The sequence below is a fragment of the Rhinolophus ferrumequinum genome, chromosome 9, assembly GCF_004115265.2.
Source record: "Rhinolophus ferrumequinum isolate MPI-CBG mRhiFer1 chromosome 9, mRhiFer1_v1.p, whole genome shotgun sequence".
Taxonomy (NCBI): Eukaryota; Metazoa; Chordata; class Mammalia; order Chiroptera; family Rhinolophidae; genus Rhinolophus; species Rhinolophus ferrumequinum.
In genome coordinates this window covers 46,931,625-46,949,334 of record NC_046292.1, presented here as the reverse complement: position 1 = coordinate 46,949,334, position 17,710 = coordinate 46,931,625, and the positions used below count along the sequence as shown (strand labels likewise).

Below are 17,710 nucleotides of genomic sequence, written 5' to 3'. Positions count from 1 at the left end.
AAATAGACAAAGATATCACAAGAGAAGAAAATTACAGACCAATATCTTTTATAAACAGATGCAAAAATCCTCAACAAAATACTAGCAAACTGAACCCAGCAACATATAAAAAAGAATTACACACCATGACAAAGTCGAAATTATTCCAGGAACATGAGCTTGGTTTAACATAAAAAAATCACTGTAATACATACCATTAATATAACAAAGGACAAAAAAATCATGATCATCTCAACAGACACAGAAACAGCATTTGAGGAAATCCATCACCCTTTCGTAATTTAAAAACACTCAAAAATAGGAATAGAAGAGAAATTTTTCAACCTGATAAAGGGTATCTAAGAAAAACCCATAGCTGGCACCATGAAAGCTTTCCCCTTAAGATTAGGAAAAAGACAGGAGGCCAGTTCTCACCACTTCTATTTAATATTGTACTGGAGGTTCTAGCCACAGTATTAGGCAAGAAAAAGAAATAAAAGGAATCAAGATTGAAAACAGAAACAAAACAATCTCTATTGAAGAGTACATGATCGTATAGATAAAAAAAAATCCCTAAGGAATACACACACACACACACACACACACACAACTATTAATGTTAATAAATAAGTTCAGCAAAGTTGCAGGATCTACGAAAATTAGTTTCACCTCTACAGACTAGCAATGAAAATCTGAAAATACAATTAAGAAAATAACTCCATTTACAATAGCATGAAAAATAATAAAATACTTAGGAATAAATTTAACATAAAAAGGACAATACAGGCACACCGAAATTTATAGAACATCATTAAAAACATTAAGTAAATGGAAAGACAGCCCATGTTCATGGATTGGAAGATTTAATATTGTCTGTATGGCAATCCTTCCCAAATTGAACTACAAATCCAGTGCAATCCCTATCAAAACCTCAGTTGGCCTCTTGGCAGAAATAAACAAGCCATATGGAAAAATCCATATGGAACCAGAAGGGGACCCAAAATAGCCAAAAAAAAATCTTGGAAAGGAAGAACCATGTTGGAGAACACGATGGTCAGTTTATGTGTCAAGTTGGCAAGGTACAGTCCAGTTCTTCAGTCAACACTAGGTATTGTGTGAAGATAACCTTGCAGATGTGACGAACATCTACACTCAGCTAATAGTCAGAGGCCATCCTGGATAAAAGAGCGAGCCTGATCCAGTTAGTAGAAAAGCCTTGAGTGCAGAAGTGAGGCTTCCCTGAGGAGGATGAACTTCTACCTATCGAGTGCAGCAGGAGCCCCTGGCCGGGAATGCCTGGCCTGCCCCTCCTGACACTGCCCTATGGGCTTCAGGCTTGGCTAGCCAGCCTACACAATCACATAAGCCAATTCCTTTCAATACATGTCTTTATATATGTATACATCTGCAAGCCAAAGAATGCTGGCAAATCACCAGAAGAAGCAAATCTTCCTCACAACCCTTAGGAGGCACCGACCCTGCCGACACCTTGATCTTGGCCCTCTGGCCTTCAGAACTGCGAGGCAATAAATTTCTCTGTTAGCCACTCAGTTTGTGGTAATCTTAGGGCAGCCCTAGAAAGCTAATATATTAAACAATGTGTATTACTCTTAAATTTGCACATACAGAGGATCATGTATGAAGCGTGATCCTGATTTTTATGGTGAAAGTATATTTTGTAATATATTCTGCAACAATGATTATCATGTAATCCCATTACTATATGTGGACATGATATATAAAGTTCTTATGTAGTTCAGTTGCTAAAATTCTTAGCAAATTTAAGGATGACTTTAGGAATTTCACTGATCATAGCAGCTGCAAATAGCTCAGGGAAGTGTAGTTTCTCCAAATTAAAATTAGTTTTAAAAGGTAAGCATTACGAGGACTCAACAAATGGCACTGTGGTCAAAAGAATACACACTATGTAAAAATCTTGTGTAAAACAACATAGAGAGTCATTTTGTTGCAACGAAGGCAATAAAAATTGTTAATGGAACTAATACATAACTTTCTATGAATTACATATAATATTTCTGGCCCATGAACAAAACACCCATGTATAATAACGATTAAAGTAGTCATTTTTGATAGTTCCTGGCTTCCAGTCATATAAAAACCATAACTTTGCATGTATTTTTTTTTTTATTTTGTCATTATGAAGGTATATTTATCAACGTGGGAGGATAGAACATATTTCATCTAACAGTTTGCTAGCTTGATTTATAACTTTTAAATATTTAGACATGTGGTATGTGGGCCCCCACTTGTACTCATGCCCCAGGCCCTATAATTGTTCGAGGTGCGCCAGGACCCAGCAATGACAGAAGAAAATAAAGCCTGAAGCTATCAATAGAAGCCAAACTACTGATGTCTCAAACTGGCTCCTACTTTAAACTAAATCACCATGCTATAAGCTGCATATGAAAACCAATGCAGTCCCCAAGGGAATGACAAGTGCCTCAAATGCTTTGCCTTCCTGGGCCATAGTCCCAAGGGACAAGCCCTATCCAATTGACGGTGGTGTAGCCCTGTGGCCTCAAATGTCACTCAGCTCTTACCAAGTTCCACACACCTACTACATTGCACTGTTCAAATATTAGGGTTGGGTCATGAACTTGCATGTATCTCCCTGCAATAACTCTGTTATGCACCTTTAAGCAATTTTATAACTGCACTTTACTCCTACCTTGGAAAAAGTACTGTGCAGCTTGACGAAAGATTTTCAGAGCAATCCTCAATGCTGTGATATTTCCTGTGGCTATCATTTTGTTACATTCTACCTGTCCCCATGTAGTTCTTGGTGCTTGTTGGGGGCTATGAGGCTAGGGAAAGGAACTATAACATTCTATTAATATTTGGGAGTTATTCTTAAGACAAGGGGAACTCTTGAGACAGGGTTAAGTGAAAGGGCAGCTGAGAAAGGAAAAATGTAGGATACATCGTTAGTTTCTAAGGGAATGGGAAAAAAAGGGTATCAAAATGTCAAGTGGCAATGCCATAATAAGGATGAAGCTTTACTGCCAAAGCTCCTTGGGATTTCCAATTTCAATTGCATCTTATTGTACCTTTCTCCAAACAAACATGGTAACTATACATCTCACGCTCTTGCTGACTAACATGATGGATAATCAGACAGCTAAGATGAAACAGAGGGGCCTGACAACAAAGGATACTTTTAGCTGTGGTTGAGCATCTTTAAGGAACTTCAATACTCTTTCCACAGATATCAATTCACGAAAGTGGTATACAATATTCAGTCCCCCTTTATCCGCAGTTTCACTTTCCACAATTTCAGTTACCTTCAATCAATCGGAATCCAAAAATATTAAATCCCAGAAATGAACCATTCATGAGGTTTAAATTGCACGCCATTCTGAGTAGTGTGATGAAATCTCACGTTATGCCTCTCTGTCCTGCTCAGGATTGAATCATCCCTTTGTCCAGTGTATCTACTTGTATCTGTTCCCCACTCACTGGTCGCTTAATAGCTGTCTCAGTTATCAGCTCGACTGTCACCATATTGCAGTGCTTGTATGTTCAAGTAACCCCTTATTTTACTTAATAATGGCCCCAAAGCATAAAATTTGGATATGCCAAAAAGAAGCTGTAAAGTATATGTATGCATAGGAAAAAACATATGCATATATATATATATATGTATGTATGGGTTCCATGGTTTCAGGCATCCCATGGATAAAGGGGGATACAGGGGGTATTATCTTTTTATAAAATTAAAAACCACGTGAGACAGACTGGGCTCATCAGAAAGATGGCAGCAAAGAAAGAATCAAAACTTCAAGAACAAAAGACACACAAGTGTTCAAAAATAATTTCGATAAGAAAAAAAGGAACTTTCTGATGCAAGAGGAAGAAAGTCAACAACCCAGTGCTTAACAGTAAAGGCAGATTAGTGAACCACATTAATCATCCTGGGATACAGATTATCAGCCACGTTTGAAACGCAGATTAACAGGAACAAATAAGGTACCAGGGTGCGAAGCATTTTTACAGCAAGTAACAAATGTTGTAATCTTTGTTTAAATAAGACTTCAAAAGGATTCCACATCTCAACCAACAGTGAAATCATTAAAAAATAATAATAATAAAAAAATAAAAAAGGTTAACTTCAAGAAATGCAAGGCAGAGTGAGGAAGTTCCCGACCTATTTTAAGATCAATCGACATTTTCTACCTGGGTAAGTAGCAATTAGCACTTGGGTGATTTTAAAGACTCTTTTACAGTTGCCTTTAAGTGGCTGATGAAATAGCAGAACAGTGTGGCTGAAGACCAATGTTTATTTTTAGCCATTACCTATTTTATTAATGGGATTGTGGGCCACTGGGCCTCCAGGCACACACAAATATATTATAATATCCCACACTGTAATTAGTGGCACAGAGGGGATTAGAGCAAATTAAGTGGCTGTTATGTTTGCCATGGGTATGGTCTTGATCAGACATTTTGATGCTCTCATGGCAGAGACCAGTGAATTTTATTTCAGTTGTCTACAAAATATGAAATATATTTTTTTGCAGAGCAAGAGTTTTAATAAATGGGCCTCTTCCACCCCCAAATAAAAATACACATTAAAAAAACCCCAAGAAACAAATACCCCAAGTGGATGCTCCTAGAGCGAAAGAAGAGAATCCCTTAGCTAGAATAAAGGATAAACACATTCCAGTAGTGTCAGTGAAAGAAACTGGATCTTTAGATTCCATGAACCAGGGACTCAAAAAGAATCCAAACTTCATTTAATTCCCAATCCAGGCACAGGTCTTTCTGCCCCTCTGTGAGTCAAAACTTCTGCCTCTGAGCTCTTTAAAAGCAATAACAATAAAGTGATCCCCTAATTGTTAACCTGTTCAATGACTAAAGCATCGGACAGGCTTGCACAAATGTAGAATAAACCCTTTTAAGCTAACGGCTAGAGTACAGGTTCCTAAGCCAGCAAGTATCATTTTTTTGTTTGATGTTACCAAAACCATTGTTGTAAATAATGTTAGATTAATTTTGAAATAGTAAATGTAAGTAGATTTGTGCTTCGATCATTCAAAATCAACATCTTCACACTTGGGGTTACTGCCAGTGCTGGTCTCCTGTGAATCTTCATATTAGAGAAAAAGCAAAATGAAATGAGGGCAGGGCAAAATGGAATGAAATGTGGAAACGCCATGTTTTGGCCCACGCAGAGGACCAATGCCTTTGCCTTAGAAACCTCTGGAGAAACACTTAGAAATGACAAGAAAGGAAATAAAAGAACTTACGAGGATCCTGGACTTGCCGTGGGAGGGGGGCCTGAAGAAATGAAAGAAAAACAAAAGAAACAGTCAGTCTGGGTTATCGGACGGTTAGCGTGGGTATTGTCAAACTGTTACAGATTAAAGTTCTCAAGGCCCCCTGAGGTGATCTTTATTTTTCTGGGATTTATTATTTTGCTCCACTTTCCCCAATGTCTACAAAAAAGCATACCAATGAGAAGTTGTCCATATCCCACAGTTCAGGGCCTGAAAAATGCTAAGACAAGTGCTAAAAAATGAGTCAGTAGAATAGGTATCCTTATGGGATGCAGAGAGTTTCCAATGGGAGGTTGAGTGACTGCACCCGGATACTGACTGTTAATAGCAGGGGTCTTTGATGGCAGCCGGACAGTAAAGGGACATGCATGCTTTCCAACTTCTCTCTCACGGGCATTGTGCTTTAGAGCGGGGGCTGTGGGTGCAGACAGACCTGGACTCCACTTCTGCTCTGCTGTTTACTAGCTAGGCAATCCTGAGCATGGTGTTTAACTACTGGGCCTTAGTTTACTTATTTGTAAAATGGGTACAATTGAACCAGCATGAGGGATGCTGGGCACACACTACATTCTCAGTATATGCTCATTCCCTCCCTCTTCACCCCCATGGAGTCAGAAGGCCCATCCCCAGTAGGAGACTGCTTACCAAACTTGACAAACAAGACTCCAGTAGTAGAAACCACCTTCTTGCCGTTGGTCGCCACGCACTGGAAGTAACCTGTGTCTGTGGTGTCCAGGTTTCTAATCCGCAGCCGAGAGCCATAATTGGTTGCCCGGAAGGAGATCCTCCGGGGTTCCTGGACCACAGGCGCATCATTTTTGAACCAGCGGATGGTGGGAGGCGGATTTCCAGAGACTCTGCAGTGCAGTTCAGCCGTCTGCCCCAGGGACGTGGTGATGTTATTCATGGGTTCATCCAGGGTCAGGTAAGAATCTGTGAGCACAGGGTGAGGAAGGCAGGTGAGAGGGCAGACAGCTGCAGAGTGCCTCCAAGCAACCCAAATCCACGCCAGTGTGCCCCAGACTGCAGAAAGACTGAACACGAGCGGTGGACACAGGGAAGGCATGAGGTTCACCATTTACCAAGACCCCCCACCGACTATCAATCACCCACCGAGCCTTCTGCTTGCAAGGAAATGTGTGACTCACCATAGCATAAAACCCAAAGTTTTCAAATGACTATAGAGTACCCATGGATCAGTGTATTTTGAAAAACAAGACAAAATGAGCTGTTGTGTTTCAGAGTGTGTACGAAACATACATCATCCAAACAACACAATGAAGAAGAAAAAGAAGTAAAGTTCACCTAATATCGCCCCACCCCAAAATAACACCACTCTTAACACTCTGGAAAAGATCCTTGCAGCTTGTCTAATTTTAATAATAAAGAAAACATGAAAAACTGGAAAAGTAGGAGCAACCTATTTATAGCCGCATGGCACAAGATTAGGAAGAATGTCAGAAATTTTCCTGCCACTGAGGATATGGGATTATGAAGGCCAGGTTGCTGGTAACTGAAGTGATGAGGTAATTAATATTTACATAACGTTACTCGTATCATCCATAGCACATTAAAATATATAATCCTAGACATTGAATTTTTAATTGAGATATAATTTGCATTCTAGGAAATGTACCAATCTTAATTACACAGTTCCATGAGTATGGATAAATGTATATACCCATATGGAAAATCATCAACATTCCAGAAAATCCCCCCAAGATCCTTTGTAGTCAATCCCTGCTTCCACTCACTCTCCCCGTCCCCCCCATTTTAGCCAACTATAGCTCTGATTTCTATTATCAAAGACTAATTTTGCCTGGTCCAGAATTTTACATAACTGGAATCGTACTGTGTGTACCTTTTGCATTTGGCTTCTTTTGAAATGTATTACATTAAACATTTTAATAATGAAATAAATTTTAGTTAAGCTTATTCTTCAATAATATAACATTTTATACATCATACTGATAGTAAATGTGGAATCCAGTTGCTGAGAAAAGAATATATTTTTAAAAAAATTAAGTTCAGTATTTCTTTAAAAATTGGTCTGTTGTTCATATATATGGAGTTTTCTTTGACTGCATTTTCCTGACAACCCATCCTTGGGTAGATCCTCCCCGTCATACCCTCCCATTGCCCTCTGTCCTTCCCTGACCCCCAACCTGGGATGGCTTGTTAAGCAGCTATCTTCTCTGCAGGACTATAATAAGGCAGTAAAGGCCGGCATCTAGAATGTTCTGCTTATCACTGCATCTTCAGTGTGTCCTACTGTCTAGCAGCATTGTCCAATCGAACTTCCTGTAATGATGGAAATGTTCTATAATTTGCATTGTCTAATTCTCGCTACCAGCCACAGGTTGAGCTATTGAGCACATGAAATGTGGCTAGAGTGGCTAAAGAACTGAATTTTCAAATTTCAGTAGCCACATATGGCTAGTAGCTACTGCATTGGACAGCACAGACAGAACCTAGTAAGTTTGTTGAAAAAATAACCTTATTTTGAGATACCTAATGAGCTAATTTAACCACCTAAACGCCTGTAAAATGCTTTCATAAATGCCCCAGATAAGTGATTATTTGCTTTAATGTTACACTTACTTACACACACACACACACACACACACACACACATACACACACACACACACACAAAAGGGGAAAGAGATGTTGTCAAAGCCTGGGCAGCTTTATAGGAGTGTGTGACAAGTGTGAATGCATTTATTGTGTGTGTGGCAGAAAACAGATTAAGCCTGACCGTCACTCACGTGTTACCATAATGACACTTTTCATCTCATTTAAGCCAATGAATAATTATTCTTCACAACAGAATCATGAGCTTATAAATGATTTTGCTAAGGCCTTGCTTCTTTTCATTTATATTGTGATCTCTACCTTTGGACATGTTTTTATAATCTATATAAATATATAGATTGAATCTGTGAATATGTTTGCTCACAGATATAAGCACATGTGTTCCTAAGAGGTTTAAGGTATACCCAGAAAATAAAAACTAATTGACAGGTGGCTTTATGGAGCTGTTTTCGTGGCTTTACCGCCCCATCTAATACCTAGAGAACGGCTCACTATGCACCCTCTGTAGAAAAGAAATGTAGAAACAGCCATTACATAGTGGTGCCAATATAAGCATAGTGGTTAATACTCTAATGGGCAGATTCTGGAATTTGACTGAGTGGGTTTGAATCCTGGGTCTGCCCCCACCTATCTGTGTGACCTTGGGCTAGTTACTTAATCTCTGGGTACCTCGGTTTAACCAACTGAAACATAGGAATAATAAATAAGATTCTACCTGGCAAAACTGTTAGAGAATTACAATTAAATTGGGTGACTCATGGGAAACACTTAGACTAGTGTTTGGCAAAAAGTAAGCACTCAAAAATGTTAATCAACGTTATGGCTATTATTTTTATAGTAATAACACTTTCTGCATAATGCTTTTCAGGTTATTCAGTTATCCCCTAATGGCTGGTGACTTAGCAAAGGTACATTAATTATCATGAGCCCCAGTTGCAGAGGGAGGAGGAAATCATGTCTCAGATCAGCTGACTTGCCCCAGGATCTCACAGTAAGCTGCATATTATGATGGAAGCTTCCAGCACCAACGGCCTTGGATCCTCAGGCTTAGCCAAGCACTTAAAGTCTAGCTGAGCCAGCTGGCCAATATGGCAGAAGAACAGGTAGACTATTTAGAATCCTACGAAACTCCAGGGGCTTTACCTTAGTATTTACTTGTGGAATAGTGTCTCAAGGGAGAAATTTTTATCACTGTTTTACAAGAGACTAACCCAGGATTGGAGAGGGTAAGTGACTTGCCCAAGGAAGGCCACATGGCTGAGCTGAGGTCCAATTCAGAACTCTCTGGCTCCAAAACCTAGCTCTTCCCACTCCATTAGACTGCTTTGGCAGCTCGAGCCCCACTGAGGGATGAGAACAGAATTTGAATTTGTCCCTAAACAGGAACAAGCTGGGGACACACACACATACCCACAGGGCTGTGATCTTCCCCTAACTCCAGCCAGGATCGTCTGGTTACTGGGTCTAAGCTTTACCCATGCATTCTGGCTGGTGTTCCAGTTTCCCTCAGAGGTCAGGTAACTCACCTGACCTGATATACTGAGATCCCTGGTCCCTTGCCGAAACCCTGGCAGGTCCTCCTTGAAGCTACATCCTGTTTCCTGCCCTTTTACTAGGGTGGGTCCAGCTTTGAGTTTGAGGGGGTCTCCATAGTGCCAAGAGGTGCCATCATCTAGGTACTTGCACAGCCGGGCTTCCCTCCTCTCAGATTTCTACCTAATTTAAATATCAAAGCCACCTACCTCAAGGCACACTCCTCAGAGGCCAAGGTGACAACAGCTGGGTGCATGCCTCAGGGGTCAACATGGCCTGCTGAGTTTTAGTCAAAAACAAAAGTAACTTCTACTTTTTATCTTTGGTTCCCTAATCCCACCTTCCCCACAGGTGGCTGCTGATGAAGTCCCAGCAAGCTTTGCGGCCAAGCTCACATAACATATAGTATAAAAGGGTGAGCCGGAACTTTATTTCTCTTACCTCCAAACCTACCACAGGCACACAGTGGTTCAAGTTTTTTTTTGTTCTAGGAACATAAATTAGCCAAAAGCCAGAGTAGGTAGTATTTCAACTATACTTTGAAGGTACACTCAAATTTGTTGAAAACAAATTAGTATGGGTTGATCCATTGTATAAAATCAACCCTCAAAGACTCTGGAGTCAGAATGCCTGAATTCATGTCCTGGTTCTACTTATCAGCTATGTGATCTCGGGCAAGTGAATTAATCCCTCTGTGTCTCTGGTTTGCTATCTATGAAATTCACATTATAACTGTACCTTCCTCATAGGGCTATTATGAAGATTAAATGAATTAATACATGGAAAATGCTTTGATTAGGGTCTGGCCCAGAGCAACCTTCATGTGAAAGTTTCTATTATTGTATGAACTACTTTTTTCCTTTATTTTTCTTCCAAACATATTATTCCTTAAAGTAGGGTATGATTTTCCATTCAATTGATTGGTTACCTGGCCAAGTCCAGCCCTGACTTTACAGTTCAGGAGACCTAAGGGATAAAGCTATTTGTCCAAGATCCTATAACTAACACTGCAGGCGAGAATGGTTAATTTGTCCAGGAAGCTCTAAGTACTCGCCACCTAACAACACTGAGGGTTACAGGGCATCTTGAAATTAGTGTAGTAGCTGGTCCAAACAGTATGTTCCCAGAGAGAACAAAGGAAATGTAAACAAAACTTAGCATTTACTGAACAAAGGAATCTTGCCACAGAAACAAGGAATTTGGTTTCAACTTTTTACTGATAAAGAATAATGTTTAAATTTCTTTGCCATCTGTAGCTTCTCACTTAGGAGTTAGAACAAGCAAATGCTCTGGACCTCAGCGTGGCAAAGACTGGAAGCATCAGAACAACATTTGGCATAAACAACAGGAAAGCATTTTGTGACGGGAATAAAATAAAATAAAAATGTTTATCTGTATCACTGCTATCAGTCTTGTTAACAAGCCTCTGGCCATGATCCATTCTCTTCCCAGAATCAGCTGGATCCTTCTATAGCAGCCTCATGGGCCACACTAGGGTATCCACTCTCTTCTCTACACCCAAAGCGTGGTGTGGCCACTGCAGGTTCTGAACTAGTCATTCCTTTCAAGGAGACCCAGGCATCCCAGGGAAGAAGCCCTGTGTACAGGAAATCTGTAAACTGGAATTGATACCAGTTCTGTCACTGCCTACCTGCATGTGTCAGGCAGTCACCTCACCTCTCTAGGCTTTGGGTTCATGATCTATTACACGGGCCTCTGGGGAATGCTCCTCCTGGAACAGTTTATGTTTCCATACAGGCAGTCACAGAAGCACTGCTCGGTTGACCGCAGGTACAGAGCTTGCATACCAGACGACCCATTTGGCCTCTACATTTAAGTCTGGCTATGCATATTTTTTCAGTAGCTTGATTCTATACGTCTGGCAACGTGTACCTGAGCTGTGCAAGCTGTCTCATGCTTCTTCCCTACACCACAAATATTGAGATGGCAGACTGGTGAGTGGAAGGTGGGGTATAATCTGACTTTTGGGAGAAAAAGTTCCAATTCTGTGGACTCCACCTACAGCTCTGTGTCCCTGAATGACCTATGTCTCCCAGTGGTGGTACCAGTGATGATGATGATGGTGATGATGAGGATGACACAATGATGATGATAATAACTGACACCTTAAGGGTATTTATCACTATGGCAGGTGTTACAAACTATTATTATTATTCTCATTTACACATCAGACACATGAGGCACAGAGAGGGTAAGAAAACTGTCCAAGAGCACATGGAAGGAAGCAGAAGCGAAACAACAAATTATTGATTCAATGCAATTCCAATCTAAATCCTAGCAAGTTATTTTGTGAATACTGACAAACTGATTCTAAAGTTTATATGGAGAGACGAGGTACCCAGAATAGCCAACATAATATTGAAGAAGAACAACGTTGGAGAACCGACACTACTCAACTTCAAGACTTGTTATAAAACTACAGACACAGTAGTATTGGTTAAAAAACAAAAAAAAGATAAACAGAGCCCAGAAACAGAACAGAGTCCAAAGGTAAATATAGTCAACTGAATTTTGACAAAAGAGCAACGGCAATAAAAACAGGCAATCTCTTTAACAAATGGTCCTGAAAAAAATGGACATCCACATGCAAAACAAACAAACACCCTTCACAAAAATAAACTTCAAATGGATCACAGACCTAAATGTAAAATGCAAAATTATAAAACTCCTGGAATGTAGGAGAAAACCTAGCTGACCTTGAGTATGGTGGTGACTTTTTAGATACCGCACTAAAGACATGATCCATGAAAGAAATAATTGATAAGTTGGACTTCATTAAAATTAAAAACTTCTGCTTTGCAAAAAGCAATGTCAAGTTTGATAAGACAAGCCACAGACTGGGAGAAAACATTTGCAAAAGACATATCTGATAAAGGAGTGTTATCCAAGATATACAAAGAACTTAAAACTCAACAATAAGCAAACAAACAACCTGATTAAAAAGACAGGCCAAGACCTTAACAGACACCTCATTAAAGAAGATATAAAAATGGCAAATAAGCATATGAGAAGATACTCCACATCATGCCTGTATGTCATCTGGGAAATGCAAATTACAACAATGAGATTTCACTACACACCTATTAGAATGGCCAAAACCCAGAACACTGACAACACCAAATGCTGACAAAAGACATGGAGCAACAGGAACTCTCACTCATTGCTGGTGAGAATGCAAAATGGCACAGTCACTTTGGAAGACAGTTTGGCAGTTTCTTCCAAAACTAAACATACTCTTGCCATTTGATGCAACACTCTCATTTCTTGGTATTTACCCAAAGGAGCTGAAAACTATTTTCACACAAAACCCTGCACACAGATGTCTGTAGCTTTATTCATTTAACTGCCAAATCTGGAAGCAACCAAGATCTCCTTCAATAGATGAAAGGGCAAATGATGGTACATCCAGACAATAGAATATTATTCAGCACTAACAAGAGATAAGCTATCAAGCCATGAAAAGACATGAAGGAATCTTAAATGCATATTACTAAGTGAAGCCAATCTGAAAAGACTACAACTATGTGACACTCTGGGGAAAAAAAAGGCAAAACTATGGAGATAGTAAAAAGATCAGTGGTTGCCAGGCAGAGCAGAGAGTATTTTTAGGGCAGTGAAAATACTCTGTATGATACTCTAATGCTGGACACGTATCATTTTATATTTGTCTAAACCCACAGAATGTACAACACTAAGATATGGACTCTGGGTGATTATGATGAGTCAATGTAGGTTCATCTATTTTAACAGATGTACCACCCTGGTGAGGTATGTTGATAATGGAGGAGGCTATGCGTGTGTGGGAATAAGGGGTGTATGGGAAATCTCTGTATCTTCCTCTCAATTTTGGCTGTGAACCTAAAACTGCTCTAAAAAATATTTCAGAAAATTATTTTGACTCCAGAGTCCGTGGTCTAGAACGAATGTATTCAAACTTTTTAGTTTCAGGAACCCTATACATTCTAAAATATTAGGTACCCCAAAGAAAAATTTAAAAATATTTGTTTACTAATATATTGAAAAATTAAAAATAATCTCATTACTTGTTAACATATATGTTAATGAAAAACAACTATTTTACACATACACAAATAATGAGAAAAGTGGCAATGCTTTATATTGTTGTAAATCTATTATTTGACTTAGGAGCACACAGCTGGATTCTTTTCTTTCTGCATTCAATCTGTTGAGATAAAGTCATTTTGGTTAAAGTGTATGAAAAAAACCAAAACAAAACAAAAAAAACCTGGCTTTACATGGTTGGAAAAGAGAGGGGCATTTTAACAGCCTTTTTAGATAATTTAGGATACTCTGATACTACACCAAAACTTGACAAATGGTAGTTTGTTAAACATTACCATGTTTCCCCCAAAATAAGACCTAGCCAGACAATCGGCTCTGACGTCTTTTGGAGCAAAAATTAATATAAGATCTGGTCTTATTTTACTATAATATAAGACCAGGTCTTTATAATATCGAATCATATTATACTGGGTATAACATAATATAATACCTGGTCTTATATTAATTTTTGCTCCAAAAGACGTGTTAGAGCTGATTGTCTGGTTAGGTCTTATTTTCGGGGAAACCCAGTAGTTGCAATATGGAATCTGAAACCATATCAAAAAAACTTTTCATAATCTGTTACATTAAAATTAATTGGTTTATCTGCACTTTAAAAATCTTTTACCCAAGTCTGATTTTGTAACACCATGCATTGCCCATTTATAAAAAACATTGGCTCAATGAGTTATGTAGATCTTCCAATGTGGACACATTTAATAATATAGTGTAGAAAAATCATAGCCATTAATACCACCACCAAGTTCATCAATAAAGATTGGGAAGCTGTCAAGGTCATGGTGGTGACTAAAAGTTTTCCAAAATTTTAATTTTTGCTTGGAAGCTCAAATTTTATTATTGGCAATACCATCTCATGTTTACTTGACATGACAGGCTTGTTTTGTTCATTTTCAGGAATATTCAAGAATACCTAACCATAGTTTGACTCTCATTCTTTCATGTAAAAAAGTGGCTAGTTCAGCTTTCAATCCAAATGCTTTTCTTTGTGACAATCGTAGTACTTGAGCAGTCAGTGGGAGTGCTTATGTATACTTCCCATTTCACCATAGGGAATATTAAAAACATGTACTCCAGGGTCAAGATTTAATCAAGATAATCATTTTTACTATTTCATCAAAGACATTCTAAAGTGCAATTTGGCTTTAAAAAAACATCAAAAAACTGTAAGCGCACGGTGGTGGAGAATACGACTTCTAGCACAGACTGTTAGCTTGTTACCACCGTCTCGATTCGTGCTAAGGCCCCGCAGTTTTACCTATCATTGCTTTTTGCACAATCCAGATGTGTAAACTGTGGTTCAGAGGACTTAAAGACCTATTCCAGACCTGTCCCAGCTAACAAAAGACAAAGCTAGGATTTGGACTCCCAGCTCGGTGCTCTTTCCATCACACTCCACAGCTGCCCTTCTGTTGTGTAATAGGTTTAATATAATTTCAAACCTACTTGTTTATGACTTAAGTGAAATTGTTTTAGTCCACTTGTTTATGACAAAGAAAAGAGTTGCTTTGATATAACTATGAAGCAAGTTGTATCAGTATGTCATCATTCCACATTGCTTTGATATAAGAATGAAGTAAGTGGTGCCAGGATGTCATCATTCTACATCTGTTGTCCTTGATAAGCAGTCAGCAGCCCAGCTTAAAAGGGCCCACTGGGGGCTTATTGATAAGAACATGTGGAGAAGCAACTGTGGCAAGGGGACATTTAGACCATAAATACTGAGAGTTTGTGAGGCCTACTCAAGAGTTTTGGTTTCGGTGAAACCTAAAAACTCTCTGAAGACCCTTGGGGCATTCCCTCCTGTCTTGGCAAGGCACTCTACGCAGACAGTGTTGATAAACCTTGCAGAGGCTGGGTGAAAGAGATAAGCCAGCCTACCGACCTGGGTGTCTTTGTTCCCTAGCAACGTGCTGTAGCAACAGGGAACTTTTACTTTTGAACTGGTAGCCAGAAATCAGCTCTTTGGTTGGTCCTGTACTCTCCCCAGTGCCTCCTCGTACAAAAAGGTACACCTCCTATTAAATTTGGACTTTATTCATTCACCTTCACTGGCCTGGAACAAATAGTGTGATTAATGTCATTCGTTTGGACTGTTATTTCTCTACTTTACTTAGAGACATTATCCTGTATGCTATTGGCTTGTAAAATGATTATAATTCCCACAGCAAACCTGCGCTAAATAAATTGTTGGCAAAGACAACTGTTTCTGAGCATAAGTTTTGCTGCCTCCCACAAAACAAAAACAAAACACCTTCACCGCCCCTCTGGGTCCCGGACTAGTGTGAGGCTCTCAGAAATAGGTGAGTCCGGGCCTTGAGGACCATAAGTTAGAGAGAGGCTTGTGTGCACTGTTTTCCAGTTCTGAATAAGCAGCTTGGGATTTGGGGGCAATCCGACGTGATTATGGTAGATCGGGGCAAAAGATTAGGACTTTGAGTAAAAAAGAATTTGATATTTTTTTACAATGTAGGAAAACGAAATGCCAGTCTTCTTTTAGTGCCACCATTTTCTCCACTACCTATAGAAAAGGATGATGATCACAGCTAACATTTTTTGTTTTTTTGAACATTTATAAGGTGCCAGGCACCATTATAAGCACATTGCACATTAAATTTGTTTAATCTGGAAAACAATCCTATGAGTTAGACATTCTTACTACCCTCATTTTAGAGATAAGAAAATGAGACACAGAAAGCTTAAATAATTGCCCAAAGTCATGCAGCTAGAAAGTTGTGGAGCCAGGACCCAGACCCAGACCCTTGGACACAAAAGACCATATTATTAGCCAATGCATCATTTCGCAATAAACGCACACTGGATTCTTTCCTTGTCCCATAACCAGGACTACAGAATATTCTTGCCCTTTTTATGAGTCCATCCAGCACGTGACAATAAATACCCGCTGGTACTGAGAACAATGAAATCACTACTGGTTACACATGACGTAACTGGAGGTCATCACAGAGAATGAGCTTTATAAATACAGCACAGGCAGTGTTCATACTGACGCTTAATCAACCTAAAAAGTGAACTGCGAGAAAAAAGAAGTTAGTTTATGAGCTCTCTGGGAATTGAGACTTTATTTCCTCTTTTTTTCCTTTTTGCATTTCCCTCCGTACTCCATGTGTTACTGTGAACTTCGTAGGTATTTAATAAATGCTGGTTGATTAAGTAAATGGAAGGCTCCAGTGTATTTTGGGCAAATGAGCTTTGGTGACACCTCATTTATTATTTACCCGTTTGACAAGACGTCACATCCACAAATCCCTCCCAACATTTATTACTTAATTTTCAAAGCTCCCTCCCACTCTCCTCAGGGAAGGAGGCGGGGCCAAGAGTTATATTCCCATTTTGACAGGTGAGAGAAACTGAGATATAAAGAGTTTAACAGTCCTTTGCCATGGCAACCCAGCCAGTCCACCAGGGAGCCAGTCACAATTAGGCTCAGGTCCTGGGTCTTGGTATCCAGAGGCACAAGCCAAAATCCTAGTCTCCTACAGGACCGATCTCTTTCAGAAGAGGGAGGAGGTTCCCGACATGAAATAAAATGCTTAGCTAAACATAAAGGAAGACTGCCAAACACAGTTAGGTCATCACATTTGACTCTGAGAGAACATTCTGTTCACGCTATCAACCTGCATTCACTTTCAGCACACTTCACCATAAATACTTCTGACTCACTATCTCGGGAAATATTTTTTATCTTAATAAACTCAATGCAAAACGTAATCTAAATCGGCTTGCGCATTCTTGAGTCTGAGCCACAAGCTGCATTTAATAAAAATCAGTGGAAATAGCAGGGGACTTCTGAATAACCACAGTTTGTTATCTGACGTGGGGCTGCTGGGAAGTCCCGAACACACGGGGAGCAGATCAGTAAGCTGAAAGTTCGGAGAGAGCCTGAGACCACTGGATGACCCCCACTTGCTGGACCTTAGTTCCCACTGGAGGCACTATTCATGATAACGGACTGCAGCATGGTCATTAAGGGTATGGCTCTGGAGTTGGACTGCTTGGCTTCCTCTCTAAACATTATCTCTCACTTATTACTTAACATCTCTAAGACTCAGTTTCTTCAACTGCAAAATGGGACTAATAACTGGAAGTACTCAGTAGTGTTGTGTGGAGGTTAAATAAAACAATCCGTCTCTGGAACATCAAAAGCATTCACTCCAGGGAGCTATAATTAGTTACAGCCAGAG

The 17,710-nt window shown here is 39.6% G+C and overlaps 1 protein-coding gene across 1 annotated transcript in view; it reads right to left on the bottom strand.

The window, feature by feature from the left end:
- ROR1 (receptor tyrosine kinase like orphan receptor 1) overlaps nucleotides 1-17,710 on the bottom strand; it is a 371,075-nt gene that overhangs the window by 110,571 nt on the left and 242,794 nt on the right. The window contains exons 3-4 of the mRNA XM_033115986.1: nucleotides 5,922-6,209; nucleotides 5,247-5,277 (exon numbers count right to left, since the gene is read on the bottom strand). Coding sequence (XP_032971877.1) covers nucleotides 5,247-5,277; nucleotides 5,922-6,209 — 319 coding nt within the window. The remainder of the gene's footprint in view (nucleotides 1-5,246; nucleotides 5,278-5,921; nucleotides 6,210-17,710) is intronic.